The 20,639-nt window shown below is 49.5% G+C and overlaps 1 protein-coding gene across 1 annotated transcript in view; it reads right to left on the bottom strand.

Moving 5' to 3' along the window:
* The window catches only part of LRRC6 (leucine rich repeat containing 6), a 33,428-nt gene extending 13,023 nt beyond the window's left edge, over positions 1-20,405 (bottom strand). The window contains exons 1-10 of the mRNA XM_036337556.1: positions 20,297-20,405; positions 17,809-17,976; positions 14,108-14,185; positions 10,499-10,671; positions 8,968-9,191; positions 8,084-8,275; positions 5,450-5,527; positions 3,187-3,252; positions 1,102-1,171; positions 276-371 (exon numbers count right to left, since the gene is read on the bottom strand). Of these exons, the coding sequence (XP_036193449.1) occupies positions 276-371; positions 1,102-1,171; positions 3,187-3,252; positions 5,450-5,527; positions 8,084-8,275; positions 8,968-9,191; positions 10,499-10,671; positions 14,108-14,185; positions 17,809-17,976; positions 20,297-20,306 (1,155 nt within the window). The 5' untranslated portion in view covers positions 20,307-20,405. The remainder of the gene's footprint in view (positions 1-275; positions 372-1,101; positions 1,172-3,186; positions 3,253-5,449; positions 5,528-8,083; positions 8,276-8,967; positions 9,192-10,498; positions 10,672-14,107; positions 14,186-17,808; positions 17,977-20,296) is intronic.
* Positions 20,406-20,639: the final 234 nt, after the last annotated feature.

Here is a 20,639-nt window from a genome sequence, read left to right as displayed (position 1 = left end):
CCAACTCCCACCCATGCTCTGGTCTGCAGAGGCCGGGCCAGCTGCCGGGAGACAAGAACTCCTGGCAGGACCAGTCACCTGGGCCCCGCCCAGTCCCAGTCCCACTCTCTGTTCTCCTGAGTCTTTGTTCTCCCGCCTGAGCTGCTGGGAATAGCCTTTCGGGCTTTCTCAGCCAGAAGGACCTGGATCAGAAGTCCTACTCAGCCCTGGCAGGTCAAGTACCCGCGGGAACCAACATACCCAGACGCGAAGCGGACCCCAGTGCCGTCACCCACCTTGGGCATGCAGACGACCAGATGCCCTGTCGTCTGAGACCTTCTAGCAGAGCTGCCGTCAGGTTTCACCTCTGCCGGAAGGACGAGCTGAAATGGCTGAAAGTGAACACCAGGTGTCAGAGAGCAAGTGCATCTGACATGAGAGAGCAGTTGCTTGAGGAGGTATTTTCATGACAAGTTTACGACTCCACATTCAATTTTTAAAGACGAGCTTAGATTGACTAGAAGAGCACTAATACATGGGCTGTGCTTGACATGCATGATCTGTTTTTCCTATTTTAATGAAAAGTCAGTCTAAAGAATAATCATCAATCAAAATCAAAGGAAACACTCATCGGTCCATTTTTGTTAATGTGGCTGGTAAAGAGTTTGCGGATAAAAATCACTGTCATTAGACGTGAACATGTTTCCATTTTAAAGTCTTTGAGCGACCTCCGATGAATGATCAGAATTAGCACAGACTCCTCTTTCAAAAATGATGAAACTACACTTACCAAGAATGGGAAGCATTGGTAATTTAAATTTAAAATGGGCATATTATTTAAATATAATTTCAAGTGTAGCCTATGACATATATAAAAGTCAGCCTTGGACAAGGTAGCCATGCAACAGACACAGGATAAACATATTCATTTATCCAGCCACACAGCGGTCAGCAAGCATTCCTGCTAAATACTCCTCCCCTGGCAGAGTCATGTGCCTAAGAAACAGCTCTCTGATTGGCTTTCTCCTTTTCCATTTTAATATTACTTTAAAAACGTTCAGGCAACTAGCGTCGTCCAAGGGTTGACTTTGGAGACGGAACCAGCCCACAGGGCATCCTCACCTTTCCCTTGACCGTTACTCGCACGAAAGTTGGCTGCACGTCAACATTGATGAGAGAGGTATCCATGTACCTTGAAAATTCAACACATGAAACACACTCAGTCTTGTGAGTTTCCAAGAACATTAAGTTTGCAAACAAATTTACAAATACAAACCCTCACTTAGGGGACCCCTTTAAATGGAGAGAGTTTAAAATGTCCATGCTAAACAGGCCTTAAAAAATTAGCTTTGAGTTAATCCTCAGACCAAAGGAAATGCAACGTATCAGCAATTCCGGTTTTAGGCCCATGAGTACACTTGGCATTGACTGCCCCTAACCCAAAAGTATCAGAGGTCTGAAACGTCAGAGGCTTGCAAAAACCAGCTTGCCATGGTCTTTCGTGAATATTTTATTTTAAGCCCCTAAGACTGACATGAATAGTCAGGGATGCTGACTGCACTCTGCTAGGGGCCTGCAACCCGGGCCCCGCTTCCTTAGCTGCTCTGCATCCCTGGCGGTGCCCTGCAGCTGCCCTGATAGCATCTCCCCCGTGGGCTTTGCTTCCCTGGAAGGCACGGCCTGCTGAGTGAGCAGAGGCTATGGCAGAGACCCCGGGATCGGCTGGCAATTATTCTCCTTGACTTTCTGAGCAAATGGAAGATGTAGATTTCACCTCTCTCCTTTAGCCAAACACTATATATATATATATATATATATATATATATATATATATATATGGTGTGTGTGTGTGTATATACTATAGTTATATATTGTGTGTGTGTGTGTGTATATATATATATATATATTTTTTTTTTTTTGTTTGTTTGTTTGTTTTGTTTTTTGTTTTGTTTTTCAGAGAAGAAGGGAGAGAAACATCAATGATGAGAATCATTGATCTGCTGCCTCCTGCACGCCCCCTACTGGGGGATCAAGCCCACAACCCGGGCATGTGTCCTGACTGGGAATCAAACAGTGACCTTCTGGTTCATATCATAGGTTAACACTCAACCACTGAGCCACACCGGCCGGGCTACTTATATATTTTAAAATACTGATTGTGAGTAGTAGAAAAGCCAGTGATGATTCAAAAACCAGACACATTCAGGCAGGTGGGGAACCCCGGGGTTGCAGGCACAGGCTTCAGTCACACACCTGTGAGGGAGGGCTCCCCGCCTTCCTGTGTTAGTACCTGGGACCACGTTCCTTCACCTCTCTAAGCCTCAGCCTTCTCATCTGTAAAATCAAGATAAAAATAGTGCCTATTCCCTAAGGTAGCTATGAAGATACATGCATGTTGCCTAGTACACAGCTAGTGTTTATAAAACATCATTTTATTTTTACAAAATCCTGGTACTAAAAGGTAGAGTCAAGGTCTCCTAAAACTTCAGGTTCAATACCTGCCGCATGAGTGGATGGCATATTCTTCCTCATGCTTAGGGCCTCGGAAGGTGTGTCCACCTGGCCCGACCGGCGAGGTCTTTGCGTGCGCTGCTTTTCTCTGCCTCAAGCACCCTCCTGCCTGTTCTATGCCGACCTCACTGCTTCTCATCCCTGGATTTTCAGTGCTCAGATCGCTGGCTTTCCCTCACTCTCTGAGTTACCCCCCTATTGGGTAACTCCAGGGTAATAAGCCCTCCTGGTTCACCAGGTTATGAGAGACCGAATAAAAGAGAGCAAGTAAAAAAGTCCTTAAAAAGAGGAAGACCTGTATGATAATTCATGTGTACAAATGTTGGCTCCCATCATCAGCATTCATTCATTCATTCAGTCAGTCATTCATTCCTGTACGTATTGAATTCCCACCAGGTACCAGGCACTGTTTTAGGTGCTGGAGACATAAGAAGGGGGAAACAAGCAAACAAAACAAAGTTCTTGCCTTGACCATAGATTTTTAAAAACACAAGTAAATTTATAGTTTGTCAGGTAGCAATCAAAAAGTGTGTGTGTGTGGGGGGGGGGGTAGAGAGAAGTGCTGGGAGAGGAGTGGGTACTGTTTTATATCAAACCAAGTTTCATTTCAAAATGTGTCACAACTCAAGAGATCGCAACTGAGAATGAAAAGAGGTGAAAGTGCCGTTACATAAACGCACAGTGAAATGTCTTTACCTGTACACGGCCAGGTCCAGGATGATCTGGTTGCGTTTCTCATCATCTTTCAAAGAGAAGTCAAGTCTAAGGAATAACCCATTTTGGGAAGAAAGAAGAGGGGAAAAAAGGTGACGTCTTTAGCAATATTTTATAGGTAGCTTCGTCCCATTACCAAATGCAAATTTCATAATTATTATAATTTCCCATGACACACTTATTTTGGTAGCTGAACAATGAAATGTCGACGTTGATTTAAAAATGTCAACAGGCACCTATAATGTGCTCATAATTTGTTTACATTGCTTAAAGGTGCGGATCTTAAGGTAAATTACATCCACAAAATGGGCATTGTGCAGAGACAGAGACATCTGGTGGTTAAAGTTTTCCTTTCCATTTTACTGGAAATATTGAGAACTAAATGCTGTATTTGTCTCCCCTTATCCAACATGCATGCTAGTCCTTCAGTTTTAAATGGTCTTGTCTCCTATTCCCCAGCCATCTTTTTTCTTCTCCCTCCACCTTTCCATTGCCTTGGGAAATGCTGAGACACTGCCCATTATTTTATTTTATTTTTCTAAAAATATTTTTGAATTGATTTTAGAAAGAGAGGAAGGGAGAGAGAGAGAAACATCAGTGATGAGAGAGAATCATTGATCGGCCGCCTCCTACACACCCACTCCTGGGGATCGAGCCCGCAACCTGGGCATGTGCCCTGACCGGGAATGGAACCGTGACCTCCCGGTCCATAGGTTGACCCTCAACCACGGAGCCACACCAGCTGGGCCTGCCCATTACTTATCCCCTCCATTTCACAGATGAGGAAACAGAGGCTCAGAGAGCTGCCGCCGCTGGGAAAGAGGCCACGGGCCCAGAGAGGCAGGATTATAAAGCCCTAGGCCTCTCAGCTACACCCTGAGGCCAAGTCCTCGGTGTGACTCCCATGCTATGCAGAATCACTGTGTCAGAGTTACTTGGTCACTTTTATTTCCAGCATTCACTTAGCATGTTATTCTGTAAAACACATAACCCAGCAGTAGTGAATATAAGCTCAATTGTTCGGAAAATGTAACATTAGCCACAGGTCTGGCTGTCAGCAGTTTGTCTGCTTGTAGCAGCCACTCTCCTTGATTCCAAGAGTCCAGCTGTACGGGACTGCAGTTACTCAAATGGCCTATGCATTTTTTAAATCTCATCTCGGGAGCTTTGTTAATGTGCTGGCCCCTCTGCCCTGGTTGCTACTCCCCGATGTTCCAGCCAGCCAACCCAAACTCTCCCTTCATACATCACTTGAAAGGTAATTTCAGAGGCTTCCTATGGCAGAGATTGCGTTCATTCCCCATGATCTGCTTCCCCTTTCTCACTAGGAATAGCACCCCTAGGAACAGGGCTCTGCAGAATAAAGACTACATTTTCCAGCCTCCCTTGCAGCTAGATGCGGTCATGTGACTTAGTTCTGGGAAGGAAAGTGTTGTGTGGCTCTTCCTGGGAATTTTCCTAAAGAGAGGCAGTGTGTATCCTTCCTTTCCTTCCCCCTTCTTTGTTCAGTTGAGTAGAAGAGATTACAGGAGGCCAAGAGAGGAACTACGGAGTGTACTTAAGAAGCTACTGGAATTGTCCAGGTTTTGTTGACACAGAATAAGCTCCAGAGGGCACAGTTGGTGTGTGTGTGTGTGTGTGTGTGTGTGTGTGTGTGTGTGTGTGTGTGTGGCAGGAGTGTGGGGGGGAGGGGTCCAGGAGCAGGGAAGAGAATGAATTGGATTAGAGAGGGTAGATCAGATATTATTACACTTAAGGATTTCCAGTGTGAATGTTTTTCCTCTCTCATTAACTTCACGGAGATATTTCTATCCATTTTCCCCTAGCTCCCGAATGCTTTGAGGATGTGTCCAGGGTATAAAGTAGATGGGTTGGAGACATATCAGTATTCTCAGCCAGCGTGTTCATGGCAGAACTTAAAAAATTAATACACACAAGAATGATGCACTGGCAATTTTCAGACATAAAGCTGTAGATGGCCCAAAGTTTCGAGAGAGACATAAACACCCAGGATTTCCGTATGTCAAGATCATTTTCTGGATGTCAAGGCAGTAACATGTAACATTGTGCACCCGGGAACAGAATGGATGCTCTGCTTTCGAATGTGCACACGTGTGGTTCTTGTTAGAGTCACCGACCTGGGGGGGAGAGGTCAGGTCAGGTGTGTTCTCTGCAGAGCAAACCTGTCATGGGCATGACCGACACCACCCACTGGGCTGCTTCGTCTCCACGTGGGTTCACGTACTTGGGCTCGTTCGCGTTCAGGGCCCTGCCATCTGCAGTGACCAACATCCTGGGTGGTTTCCCTTTCTTCTTCTTTTCGCTTAAGGTTGGGGTGGGTGGGAACGAGGGGCAGCGGGAAGAGGGAAAAATAAACAGGAGGAATACACGTTACTGATCTGAGGAAGAGCGTAAGAGAAAGGAATCAGAAATGTGTGACAACACCCACACTTGGCTGCTAGGAAGTGCATTCTGTGCTGGAAACTGACCGCGAAGCCAGGCTTCCGTACGGCTGTATCTATGTCTGCAACGCGAAAATGTGAGCAAGACGATTTGCCAGATAATTTAATGGGGGGAGAAATCCTTTTCCTGCCATACCCATTAATATTCAAATAAGTCAATTTTATGCATGATTTACCCAGATCACTGTCAGCTCTCCATTTGTGTGTGCAGCTTCTGCTTTCGGTAAAATGACAATTTTTATAATGCCACATGGAATCCATTTTATAGAAAGAAAAATACCAGAACATAAGGGCCCATGTAAAAGGTCTAATCACAGCACTTTCTGTCATGGCAGCACTCTGGAACTGCCCCCAGCGCCCGCATGGAGGAGGGACGGGGGCAACATGGTATAGTCACAGATATTCTGTAGCTATGAAAACATGTGCTTGCTCTTCACCTACTGATGTGAAAAGTGACAGAAAAGCATGGATGATGGCCCCAGGTGGTGTGGCTCAGTGGATAGAGCGTCGGCCTGCAGACTGAAGGGTCCCAGGTTGGATTCCAGTCAAGGGCACATGCCCAGGTTGCGGGCTTGATCCCCAGTAGGGGGCGCGCAGGAGGCAGCCGATCAATGATCAAATGGACAAATCTGTTTAGATGACAAAATTGGAGGTAATTCCTTGCCTCGGTTTGTATTGTTCTTTTTTTTAATTTTATTTTTCAATTCCTGTTTATATTCAATATTATTTTGTTAGATTCAGGCGTTCAGCAGAGCGGGCAGACAATCATATATTTTACAGAGTGATCCCCCTGGTATTTCCAGCACCCACCTGGCACCGAACATAGTTCTTACAATATCATTGACTAGATTCCCCATTGTTCTTTTGGTATTTGTGTCAGTTAACTTTATTTTAAAATATAAATGTATTTACACTTTCCTGCCTCTTAAACTGGGCCCCCAGGTCCAATAAATTAATGTTCCTTTGAACATTATTTTTCATGAGCGGGACGATGAAGGGGCATCCGGAACATCTGTTCAGGCAGAATGCAGAGCACTGAGCAGCGGCCGCGCCTTCACCCGAGTCAGCCGTGCTCTCTGAGGCTGTCAGGGAAGGAAAAATGTATCCTGCTTTCAGGCCCAATGAAATGGAATGTCTATATACAGGTTGTTCCCCCAAAATACATACACACTTTAATAGCTGATAGCTGTAGATTCTATGACATTTGGAAAATGAAATGTATTCTACCTTTATAATTATTCAAAGTGGACACACATTTGGGGGGACACCCTGTATATGTATACATTTATATACATATATATAAACATATACAAGTATATTGTGTGTGTGTATATATATATATATATATATATATACACACACACACACACACACACACACACACACACACATATATAGTTGGGTGCATATACATCAGAAATGCTGTACTTGTTAAGTAAACATAGAATTTCCATTTCGAAGAGTTCTTGAGCCTGCAAAGCACTTTTACATTTATTGGCCCATTTGATTCTCTTAACAATACAGTGGGGCAGGGAAGGGGGGTGTGTGGTCCGTTTAACTGAGGAGGAAACTGAGGAGGAGAAGTTACCCAGCATGAGTGGCAGAGCTGCAGCAGGAATCCACACTTTCTGTTGTCATCCAATGTTCTTCCCAAATCACCAAGTTGTACAGACAAGTATTTTAACGAAATTTCTCATGTTTGTACCCGGCTATCTACCTAATTCATGAGGAAAATGTGATGAAAGCAGCACTGGCTTTGCTCCTCTTTTGGCTTCTTACTGCATTTCAGAGCTGACTGACTGCATCCCCAGCTCCCGAATCAGAAGCGTTCCCACGGGTGACACAGTTTGCACGCTGGACTTAAGCAAGGGCATGAACTGGAAAGGCACGGAGCCTGTCTTTCAAAAAATCCTACTCTGGAAATAACGGCTCGTGCGTTCTAGCTTTTGACAATTACACATAAATAACGTGAAAGTGAAAGCATGCCGTTCAATGTCCAAGAGAGCTGCAGTAGGATAACACAGCACCTAGTGAAATTAATTTCTAATTATTGATTTTGCAAATGCAAATACACAAAGGAACTCATTCATCCGACAGAGTGGTCTTTCTCTCGGTGTCAGGATGACTATTACTACTAACCCAGGCCCTACTAATACTCGACATGTTTAAAGAACTAAGGACATCCAAACGAAACTACCGAAAATGCCGTAACTCATGACCTTTTAAAGGTCATTTGATATTAAAATAAATATTAGAGAATACAATTCAACAAAACACTGAACTTAAAAAAAGCACAGTTTATGTGTGATGGCTAAGGAAGGTTGACCACAGATAATGAGTGAAAGAAAAAGCAACCATGAAAATAGAGTCCGTGTGAGAGTGTAACCTTCCTCTCAATGATGGGAGAAACGAAATACCTTAATTTTTCTTTGTCTTTTCGTTGCTTTTCCATATGTCTAAGAGTTTCCAATCTAGACTCAGGAGTAAACGAACAGGGCTTATTCCAGAACTCCAGGTCATCTTCCACGTCGTCTACTTTCTTCTTGCTGGGTTCCCCTTCCTGTACTTCCGGTGCCTGGGGGTGGTCTCTGCTCCCCACAGAAGGTGGGCTAGGAGAGAACAGACAGGCACAGAGCACGTGAGAACACAGATGGACGTGCGGGCTTCATCCTTAACGCTGCTCCTTACGTATCTCATTCATTTTTCTCGTGTTACCTTCTCCACAGAACGTGTCTGAAGGAGAGCTTATCCAAGCCACATTAGAGGAATCACCGGCCCAGCGCGGGCGGGCCCTCTTGGCTGGCGGCTGTCACCAGGAGGAATACGGCAGGAATCAGATTGGAGGGATCACACGCTCGGTGATGGAAGTGACCTGGGAGCCTTATAAACAGTACCTATTCCTGGGCTCTCGCAAGAGAGTCTAACTCAGCAGCTTTGGGTTGAGGCTCAGGAATCTTTTATAATATTTGGCAGGAGGTTCTGATCATCGGGCGAACTCAGGGCCTACTGAGCCTTAGCCCTGGAGGAGGGACAGGGAGAAGAGGGCAGACGCTTCCTGTGAAAACGATGCTGTTACTCCCAGTCACGGGCTTTCTATTTGCGAGCCCATTGGTTGGCTCTCGGAGACAGTGCCAGAGCCTCCACGTACCACGGTGGCTGCCAGAGCCATCAGTGTAACAACAAACTCTTCAGATGAATCGTCTGGGATGCAGGTGACACACCCGGACCCCTTGGGAAGAGAACGCGGTTGGTGGCTTTTAACAAGAGTCAAGGGGAAGATGAACGCTCGTGATTTACATACGGATCCGCAGCGACGTCTGCGTCCCAGCGTCCGTCTGAGCCTGGGTGGCCTTCCTTCTCTCCGCGCTCCTGCTCTTCTCGAAGTTTCCTCTGGGCCTCGCTCTTGTCTCGGGCTCGTCTGCGGCAGTAGGCTTTCTCCTGCTCTCTGACTTGTCGCTCAACTTCAGGGAAGTCCTGCAACGCCTGGATCCTTTCGGAACGTTCTATTTCTTTCCCGTCCAGCCACTGGAATATAAAACAGCCGACACGGAGCGATTATCCCAGAGCCGCCATCTGAATCAGCCCCAGCTGACTCTGATGGGGAGATTTTAAACTTAGAGACAATGAACTGCACCCGGGTGATGGGGGAAACATCAGAAACTCTGATCTCCGTCCATGTTGGTTTCATACGATCAACACTATTCCTTTCAAGTAGATCGCAGCTTTCAGCGAAATAAATGGTGGTTAAGATCCTCAAGTGGCCGGCCGGTGTGGCTCAGTGGTTGAGCATCAACCTAGGAACCAGGAGGTCATGGTTCGATTCCGGTCAGGGCACATGCCCGGGTTGCGGGCTCCATCCCCAGTAGGGGGCGTGCAGGAGGCAACTGACCGATGTTTCTATCTCTCTCTCCATCTCCCTTCCTCTCTCAAATTAGTAAAAATGCATTTTTTTTTTTAAAAAAGATCAAGTTAATCAGCCTATTTTTAAGTCCTAATAAACAGTTATGAATGCTGTTTTCAGGAGAGGCTGTCGCCTGGTATAACCGCCGCTCACAGCGGCCTTTCCGGGAGGAAGGACTTGCTCCGAAGCCCGCACATCAGCCGAGGGAGGCAGCGAGAGTGGCTGCAGTGTGAATGGTGGGCCGCCGGGTTCAAATCGCGCCCGAGCCCCGTGCCCCGTGCCCCTCGCCCCGTGTGTGGCTTCCACAGGAGCACCAGCCGTCCGAGGCCCGACTTCCTACCCCGCGTGCACTCACCATCTATCTCCCTGCTGGGGTCCAGGGGGATCTGAGAAGCGGAGCCTAAAGCACCTGGAGCAGCCGGGGCCTAGGTCTCGGGCACCCACCTGATGGCGCTCACCCTTCCAGCGGGTCCCCGGCCACACGGAGCAGGCTCAGCTGGGACGCCCGCACCTTCCCGGGGACGCGGCTCCCAGGTGATGCCACGGGGCCCATCCCTCGGACACGCTGCCCCCACCGGTGTGTTCGCTCAGAGTCTCTGGGCAATGACCATCAGCCAATGTCTCATTTATTCTAAACATTCCAGATCCAATGACCCGAGTCACTCATTCTCGTCCTCAAGGAAATTCTCCACGAGACATGTGTCCTGTTAACCCAGAAACCTCAGCCCAACGCCTTTAACGGCTCAGTAAGTCAGGAACTGGTTTTGGTTTTCTGGGCTGTGTCGTTCTCTGAGGCGGGAGAACTGTAGCGGCTCGTTTGCATGTTCTCCGCGATTTCTGCGTCCCGGAGCCAGCGATTTCTGCGTCCCCGGAGCCAGCGATTTCTGCGTCCCCGGAGCCAGCGATTTCTGCGTCCCCGGAGCCAGCGTACCTTTAGCTGCCGGAGCGTCGCCACCACGAACTGCCGGTAGCCGTCGAAGTCGGCGCACGGGTTCCCCACGAGGAAGAGCTCCCGCAGGTGGATGTTGCCCCGGAGGGTCTCCACGCTGCTCAGCTCCCCGATGAAATTTACTGTCAGGTCAAGTTTCGTCAGCCCCTCACATCCTGGTGAGAGAAATGAAAGCAAAGAGGGACATCGCATCGGTCATAAAATGTGAGGGCCATCACCGTGAACTGCCGGTGACAGTTCACACAAGTAGCAGCAGCCACAGTGGAGGAGGTCTGCTGGCGAATCGCACTGCTGCCCAGATCCCACCCCGTCACAGCCTCGCACTGAGACCTTGGGAAGTTACCAGCCTCGGCTTTCTCGTGTGTAGAATCAGAATGGCGTTGGTACCCAGGGCAGAGGTTGTTGGGAAGACAGTATGAAATGATTCGTGTGTATTCAAAACCCCAGGCACCATAGCCGAGGTCTCATTACGATATCCCACATGTGAGAGAAAATAGAAGCAGGGTGGGGAGAAGGGACGGAGAACCCTGGGGGTGGGGTGAGAGCGAAGCCTGCATCTTCCTCATCAGGACGTCAAAGGATGAGGCCCCCAATGAGAACAGCGAGGGCCGCAGACACCGCACAGTCCGAGCACGCTGTCTGGAACCGTGCCAGAGCAGAGGGGAGCTGAGGCTAGTCACCCCCAGGAGCAGGGCTCAGGGGTCTGAGGGCAAAATAAAGACCCACCTTTTCCAACAAAAATATAGAGCGCGCTTCGCTTTGACTTTTTAAACTGTGAATTTATTACTACAGTAGACATATTAATCAGTAAAAAGATGACTATCCAAAATGCACAAAAACAGCCCTAGCCGATTTGGCTCAGTGGATAGAGTGTCGGCCTGCGGACCAAAGGGTCCCGGGTTCGATTCTGGTCGGGCACGTACCTGGGCCCTGGTCGGGCAGGGCATGTGCAGGAGGCAACCAATCAATGTGTTTCTCTCCCATCGCTGTTTCTCTCTGTCTTTCCCTCTCTCTTCCACTCTCTCTAGAATATATCCTTGGTGAGGATTAAAAACAAAAAAAAAATGTACAAGAACAAATAAACACTGTTATATAGTCTAGATTCTGCTACACAGGTGATGGCAATTCATGATGTCACATCTTCAAAAGCAATCATATAGATGAAAAAGGACAACAAAGCCGTCATTTCTATTAAACTAGCAACAATAGAGACAAAATTTTAAATACGATTGTGAAGCTTATAAGACTATAATGATACTTTCCAGCTTTCAATCTGACAATACGTAATACAGGCTTTTAAATGTCTTCCCGTGGGTCCAGAATTTCACTTGGATACATCAACTGAGAACAGGTGATTGTACAAAGCTGATCAGAACAGCCCTGTTCACAATGGCAAACGTAATTAAAAACACCTCAGGCACCACACAGTAAGGAGTATTTGAAACACGTCAATATGCTTGGTAATTCAGTCATTAAATTATAAAACTGTGGGCTCGGCCACTTAGATGAAGAGTGAACACGAAACTGCACGTGTCTATACATACAATTAAGGCTGCGTCTCCACGTCTGCATGTTTGTTCTGCGTTGGGAAGAAATGTCAGATGGCGTTTATGAGACGTGGGAGACACATTGGGGCAATCTAACTTCAGGCCCAGGTTCCCGGTATTTCCCAGTTACTCTGACAAATTCTGGGAGCCATTTCCATGCTGTTTCTCTTTCATGTAAGAGCAGCCTGACATGTGAAAGACTCCAACGGGTTTAAGAATTCGTATGTTGTTGGGTTTCGCTGTAGAGTTGCAGATGAAGGATCCTCCACATGGCCATCATATTGTTCAGAGTGGTGGATTCTTCATTTTCCTTCTGCTCAGCCCACACATTGGAAATCCAGCCACATTTGCCATCTTACAGAACGATTCCTGCTGAACGAGCCAGGCTTGAGAATGCCTCCTCGATGGAGTTAGCGCTCCTTTCCTTAGCCGAGTCCCACCCTGCTCTCCGGCTCTGCGATGACCCTCGGCGGTCTGAAGGTCACTGAAATCAACCACGCTGACTGCCCAAGGGCGAAAGCTCGGACTGTTAGGAACCCCACCTCCAGGTCAGGATGGGTGAGGAGGAGGGATGGAAAAAGAAGGTACTTTATTCTATCCCAGGGATTCCACAACAGGGAAAAAGGAAAAAAGGATGCTAGCTATTTTTTCCAGTCCAGCAAAACAAACAGAAATGCAACTTATGTTTAAAATTATATTCAGATTTACTCAAGTGGGTGGGCTGAGTGCGTATATGCATCTTCCTCCTCTCTCACCTTTAAAATGAAATAAAAAGTGCATACTTGCCAGCAGACAAGCGCCCGTCCCTCCATACATATCCTCAAACCACCCTGGCCCAGTGCATCCGTATCAGAGGGGGAGGGGGGCCCCACAGGAAGAGGCATCCAGGTAACAGGCCCCAGGTGGACCCTGGTTCCCAAAGCCCCAAAAGACAACAGTGACGATGCTGCCCTCCAGTGGTGGATGACCAGCCATGCAGCAAAAATAGAATTGTCCCTGTCCTTTCAGATCCTTTCCTAAAAATAAGGAGCCGTGGCCACGCCCACTGAGAGTGAGCGTTTTAATGAGTCCTCTGAAAGCTTAGATTGATATTTAAAAAACATGGACCCTGATTGATGTGTCATGCCTTTGGCTCACAGGGGAACACGGTCACAGGGCTGCAGAGTGGTAGCTGGGAGAGCAATGACTCCGTTTCTACCCCAGAAAAACGCCAGACACGGGAAGGACCATCTCAAGGCCAGCACTGATCTGGCCTTGAGTCTTCGGTAGTGATGACATTCTAGGCTTTGAGGATGAAATCTTAAATGCATGATGAACATGTATGTCAATTTCCGCACCAGGAGGTGAAGAGGCTAAACACGACCATCACTTAAGTAATATCCTCCTAATGTTAGCTCCTGGCAGATGGGAGTAGGCGTGCCTGCCGCTGCGCCCACCCCTGCCCACTCCCACAGCCCACAGCAGCCCTGCCAGCCAGGCCGGAGGCTGGACCTGGGGTCCCAACCTCACAAGGGCAGAGGAGCCCACGCCAGCCACCAAGTCAACCAAATCCTTTCAGATGATTAACAGACACGTAGGAAAAAAACCCACAAAAAACAGTGCAAAACAGCAGCCTGCAGAGTAAAACAGGAAACCTTCCCTTGCAGAACAAGACGAGGCGGGTTAAATAAGGACTGCAGGTTAAAAGGCATGGAGGATCGATCTAGTGCAACCAAAACATATTTAAAAGAAGTTTGAGGGGAGATCAGATAATACAGAGGTGATGGGTATGTCTATTACCTTTGATTGTGGTGATGGTCTCACACGTGTGTGCATATGTCCAAAGCCATCAAATTGCATGCCTTAAACATGTGCAGGTTTTTGCGGGTCAATTATTCCTCAATAAAGCTATTGGTTAAGAAGAGTAATTGTGCTCTAAAGGACGCCATCAAGAAAGTTGACAAGAAACCCCACAAAATGGGAGGATATAGTGTTTACGCAATACTGTTTAAATCGAACCTTGAGTCTCCATTTTAATTCGCAAAAATAAGAAGAAAAGTCTTACCTTCCAGATTTTCAATTTTTTCAATGTTGTTTAAAGCTAAATTCAAATATTCGAGTTTCTTGAGTTTGCTGACATTTTCTGAAATACACAAAGAATGTAATTAACATTCAATATCAAAGACATATTTGTATAATCTATTGTGAAGATGGTAAAGAGAATCGAAGAATTATTATAGCTATCAAAACCATGTTGGTCTTTCAGATCCACACCTGTACCCCACACACTGTGGGTTGGCAACGCAACATCGGTGTCACCCTCCATCCTTTCTCATGGAAGCCAGCTCTGCTCACGTCTCTACCCAACTCCAGGGGTTAGGCTTAGCCTAACTGGGCCGGTGCATGGCAACCCCACGTCCCATGCTAGTGACGGCTCAGGGTCCCAGGTGTAAGTCAACCAGCCCATGGCAGTCTCCTGGCATCGGTGTGATGCGGGGAAGGGCACGCAGGCCAAGTGCTCCCGGCCAGATGGAAGGGGAAGCTCTGTAATCCATGCTTAGGGAGTTCCTTTCTCTTTTTCTGCTGGATGTTTACAAAGGAGGAAGTGTGATCCCCTACTGATACTCAAGTCATCTTGCAACCAGGAGGGTTCCAGGTCCAGGACGAAGCCCACTGTGGCTGCTGCAGCAGAGAGGAGTCAGCCAACCACGAGGTGGAGCCTGCCTACCTCTAGACGCATCGCTGGGTCCGACACTAGGTCTCCTTACTGGAAAGTCAGACCGAGTTGGATCTTCCTTTACTTGGAGCCCAAGCCACCCTGACACAGGACCATCGCTTTTAATGAACATGAAAGCCTATGTAGCCCGGCCTGTGATTGAGAGACAACCAATGAACCAGGAGGTCACAGTTCAATTCCTGGTCAGGGCATGTGCCTGGGTTGCAGGGTTGCTCCCCAGGAGGGAGCGTGCAGGAGGTGGCTGATCCATGATTCTCTCTCATCACTGATGTTTCTCTCTCTCTCTCTCCCTCCCTTTCCTCTCCTCTCTGAAATAAATAAAAATATATTTTAAAGAAAAGGAAAGAAAGAAAGCCTACGTGGGCAAAGCAACCACCGTGAGTAAGTCAAGAAGTCAGTGGCCTTTGCAAGCAGCTAATACCACCAGGGCTAACACTGCTGGGTGCTCCTACACGCCACGGATTTTCTCAGCGTGCTGCATACATGCCGCTGATCCTCCACATGGCCCTGCGCGGTGAAAACCCTGGCATCCTCCCCCTTTCTCCAGGAGAATCCCCAGGCGTGAAGCCTCTCAATCCACGGGTCCAGGGTCAAGCGGCAGAGCCAGGAAATCTGACTCCAGAGCGTGGTGGTGAGTCACTGCGCCTTGAAAGAACAGTCCTTCCTCAGACCCCACGGATGTGAAACCCACCCCCACCCCCCAGAGAAGGGTATGGCTGGGCAGCCCCGCTGAGGGACTGCTTCCCCCGCCCGGGTTTCAGGGTCAGTAAGAGATCAAATGTGATGACTTACAACCATCACCCTTGTCGCCCCGTTTCATTTTAACATTTACGAAATATCATATATGTTATCACAGACCCAAGGATAGCAGTTTCCATCTCTAAGCCCCAGTTGGCTCATTTTTCAAAATGAGAACTTCAGAAAAAATTACGCAAGTGCTCTCAGCAGTTCTGGTACCCTAAGCTGCACGAGGCTTGGCGAAGGCACTCCAGGCGACACCTGAGCATTTGAGACTCAAAGGACATGCAGAGCGCCACGTGACAAGGGTTTTGACAGATAAGGGTGTCTACCCTGCATCCCAAACAGAAACACCTGAAGTTAACACACAGCATCGCCAGCCGGCAATCAAATACCTCCTCTTCCCACACGTGTTATATGCATTACCTCTTCAATGCTAAAAGAGTCATCGGGCAGAGAAAATATAGGTCAGATGTGTTGGGGAAGGACGTGCTGAATGAACTCAGGACCAACGGGCCGAAGGGGTCAGGGAAAGAGAGGCTCATCAGTACAAATGCCTAGAGCCTCCAGCGGGGCAGGGAGGGGTCTGAGCATCCTAGCCCAAGCCATCCCGGGGCAAGCTGCCACCAGCTGCCATGACCAGCCCCATCCTGCCCCAATTCAAGCAGCTCTGGGCTCGCCTGAGGCTTATCGGAAAGTCATTACAAATGCAGATTCTGGGAGCCCGCCGCCCAGGTTCTGAGCCCCACTTAACAGGGCCCCAGAGGGTCCTCAGCTCACAGCTGGACCGACAACTAGCAGAGCCTTCCCCCCAAGCTCATCTGCATCTCCAGTGAGGGGCGGAGCTCAGGAAGGCAAACCTCCACCCCCAGGGCACAAGAGCAAGTGGAATCCAAGAGAGATCCTTTTCCCAGCTACAGGAGTGCCTGAGCGCCTCTGAAAACTCCCATTGTGAACGTGTTAAAAGGCTGTGTAATTTCGGAATACTGTGGAAGCCAAAATGTAAGCCTTCTCACAGCTCTGAAAAGGACTGAAATCTACGCTCTCGGTCGTCATTGTGAGGGACCAGCTGTGCAGATTGAAAAACGCAGGGACTGTCAGAGCGGCCGGGTCAGAATGGCTCTTTAATGCCGCATGCGTGAAAGCTGCAGGTGGTCAGATCGACCTCTTAATTGAACAGTGTGCCAAGGTTCCCGTTTCTGGAAAAGTCCAAGATGCTGGAAATCACGTTCTGAAGAAATAGGAAGAATCCAAATACATCTTCAAAAAGATGATGCAAATTCTAGGTTTTTGCAAATTTAGAGCCAACTGGGAGTTACCCAGCCAACGAGAGGCAAGCGCACCCCAGGTTTCTGGCCCTCAGTGCGCCCGCACACCCAGGCCTGAGAACTTCTCGTGTGAGGCTGCCACCCTGGGGTGGTGAGTAGCATCCCTGGCCCCTGCACACCACCCAACACACACGCACACTGGTGACAACCAGAAATGTCTGCAGACGTGGCCAAAGCCCTTGTGTGACCTGTGACAAATGTCCTTGCCCCGCTGGAGGCTCTAGGCATTTATACTTACGAGCCTCTCTTTCCCTGACCCCTTCGGCCCATTGGTCCTAAGTTCATTCAGCACATCCTTCCCCAACACATCTGACCTATATTTTCTCTGCCACGAGGAGTTAAAACCTAACCTCAAGGGCTCACCTCTGGTTCCAGGCCAGCCCCACAGGGGGTGGCGCTCACTCTGCCTCATCAACCCTGACCCACCCCTTGCCCTCCAGCTCTGGCTGGTCCTCCCTTCTGCTCCGACCTTCATGCGCTGGCCCGGGTGCCCTGGGTACCTGACAGCACGAATCGTGGCAGCAGGTGTCACCCACCCAGTGAGCACAGGCTCCGTGCATCCTTTCACATCGTCCTTACACCCCTTGTGATCACTGGCTGCTATGGCTGTGTCCACTCCCCCAAGAAATTCTTTCTTAGCTGCTGTCTTCCTCTATGGCAGTGGTTCTCAACCTTCCTAATGCCGCGACCCTTTAATACAGTTCCTCATGTTGTGGTGACCCCCAATTTCATTGTTACATATTGAACATAATTAAAGCATAGTGATTAATCACAAAAACAATATGTAGTTATATATGTGTTTTCCGATGGTCTTAGGCGACCCCTGTGAAAGGGTGGTTCGACCCCCAAAGGGTCGCGACCCACAGGTTGAGAACCGCTGCTCTATGGGGAACACTGTCTTGTCCACCGTTCTCCCATTCCGGTGGCTCCAGAAACCATGAGCATAAAGTCCTGGGAACTTACCGATCTTCCCGATGAGATTGTTTTGAAGGTAGAGGATCTTTAAATCGCGGCACCATTTGTCAATGTGCTCCAGCCTCTCTATTTCTTGCTGGTGCAAGGAGAGCTCCTCCAGGGAAAATATCACACACTCGTTGTGCTCGGCATTCCGTCGAATCAGGTCTTCCGTGACTGCAAGGACAATTGTCACAGGTCACACCTCCGCCCTCATGTTCATCATGGGGCGATGACATGACTGCCCCATGGGTCTTTCCTTGCAGATAGATCAAACAGTTCGGAGCAGTGCTGCCCCCTGCTGGAGGTTCTGACCCACCGTGGGGCAGAGGGAAGGGACAGGACCCCATAGTTTTGCCTCTTTTGCGCAGGGTTTACACACATTTTTAAATATATATATTATTGACTTCAGAGGAAGGGAGAGGGAGAGAGAGAGAGAGAGAAACATCAACGATGAGAGAGAATCATTGATCGGCTGCCTCCTACACGCCCACACTGGGGATGGAGCCCGCAACCCCGGTGTGTGCCCTGACCGGGAATCCAACCGTGACCTCCTGGTTCACAGGTGGATGCTCAGCCACGGAGCCACGCCGGCCGGGCTACACACACTGTGCAGTGTGGATGCAGACAGAGTTGATGGGTGAGGACTATGGGCTTGTGGCCATGGCATCTCGTGGTCAAACTGGGTGAGACCGTGGAGGTAAACCAAAACAGAGCAGCTGGCCACTGAGAGGCACAGTGGGGCTGACCGAGGGCAGCAGTGAGGAAAGGTGCAGCCATTCATTCACTCACCTGGTCAGCACTAGTGTCACGAAAGCTGCAGAGGAGAGAGGGACACCCGGAGTTTGCATTGCGATCTTATAGAGCAACCGCCACACGGTCTGTTCCCAGGAGGAACGACAGGAGCCGCTCAGAGGAGGAGGGGCAACAAGAGTCTCCTGCCCGGGGATGGGTAGCACTGGGCTGGCCTGACGGGCACCAAGGGACTGGAGATGGCACCCTGGGGCCCACAGTTCAAACCAAGGACAACACGTAAGTCATCTTCAGAAGATACACTAAAGTCGAGGGAACGTTGACAATGGAGAAACCCTGCATTTCCAGGGCTGTTAAAAATTATTAATCCAAGCCCTGGTTGGGTACCTCAGTTGGTTAGAGCATCGTCCTGATACGCCGAGGTGGCGGGTTTGATCACCCATCGGGGCACATACAAGAATCAACTAATGAATGCATGAATAAGTGGAACAACAAATTGATGTTCCTCTCTTTCTCTCCCTCCCCCCTCCCTCTCTCAAATCAATCACTCAATCAAATTATTAATCCATTTGATCCTTACATTTTAGGAATGTGAAAATATTCCATGTTCACCCCAAGAGATAATAAAAAATCATTTATTGCTCATTTACAAGGTACCAGGCACTTCCCTAAATGCTTTGCATGTAATAATATATGCGTAGATACAGTATCTATTTACATCTGTCAGGAGAGGACTGAAGGTGCAGTTTGCAAACTCGCCCAAGGTCCTAAATGTGTTGAGGCAAAGCCCTGCACAGCACCTTCGGCTGCCCCCCGGCCATGCCACATCCTTGAAGCGAAGTTGGCCTTTATTAAAAAATATGAAACATGTATGAACCCGATCATTCGTGTGCAGTTAGCTGAGCCCTCCGCTACTTGTGGTGACAGGAGTGGCTTGCCATGTCCGTTCTTTGGAAGAAAGACAAGGGAAAGGGAGAGGTGGGGAGAGAAATACCACGCAGGGGAACGTGCCCACTGCCCTAAGCTTTGGCTCCACAAACAGGCAGAGATGACTGCACATGTGGCTGGGGAGGAAGAGGCTAACTGGCAGCCCGCCACCAGGGCTTGCTGGGCGCCCATGGCCTGGGGCGCTCCTCTGTCCCTGGAGGCCCCTGCTAGGAGGCAGGCCAGCTTGCAGACAGGCATGGTGCTCTTGGTATTTTAAAGGAGCACCTTTACACCACTAAGTCTGTAAAACGATATTATTATTCCCTTATTGTTTTGGAGATGGGGAGGCTTAGGCCCAAAGGGCTGAAGCCCCTGGCTCCTAGCCAGCAGCTGGAGGAGGGCAGCCAGGCTCGGCTCCTGGGCCACTAGGCACACTGCCTTGCCAAGGGTCTGAAGGCTGAGGCTCTGGGACAGTGAGGAGCCCGGGACCACACAGCAAGCAAGGCCGGCGCAGGCCCGACCTGGGGTGTCTGACCCCAGCACTCACTGCGCCTTTCAGCCACCCTCTCGCGCACCCCACTTCATAGAGGAGGACCCTGAGCCCCTCAAGGGCCAGGCTGCCCGGTGGGTTGGAGGCGGTCCTGGCACAGCTGGGTCTGCCCAGGGCCAAGGGGCGGGATTTGCCGAGCTGGGCTCGGGCCCGCGGGCGGAAGGGGCAGCACTGGTCCGAGCTGGCGCCGAGGGTCCTAGCGGACCCGGGCAGATGCCAGGAAAGGGGACCATCGAGAGCGAAGGTGGGAGAGGAAGGGGCGCTTACTCCGGCCCATGGTGCCTCTGCGGGTTCGTGGGCCCTGAAGCCGGACACAGAGTCCCGCGAACTCCGCTCACGCGTCCCTGTAGCGGCTCTGCGCGCCCACACCTGCCCTGGGAACCATGGCAACGGGGACTCTACGGCGGCCGCGCGGGGCCAGGCGGCGCCGCGTTTCCTGAGCGCGGGAGGAGCCGAGAGGTGAGACCCGCGGTGGAGGGGCTCCCGGGAGGAGACGGGGCTGTCCCCACCCCAGACCTCGCCTCTTCCCCGCCCCACCCTCGACCTGCCACAGCCTGATCCCCTCCCACAAAGCTCTGGCCAGATCCCCCCAGAACCACACGGGCCCTCA

Source organism: Myotis myotis, unplaced genomic scaffold (genome assembly GCF_014108235.1).
Source record: "Myotis myotis isolate mMyoMyo1 unplaced genomic scaffold, mMyoMyo1.p scaffold_m19_p_16, whole genome shotgun sequence".
In the NCBI taxonomy this organism is placed as follows: Eukaryota; Metazoa; Chordata; class Mammalia; order Chiroptera; family Vespertilionidae; genus Myotis; species Myotis myotis.
Note: the sequence above shows the minus strand (reverse complement) of the source record. Positions and strands in the feature narration are given on the sequence as shown.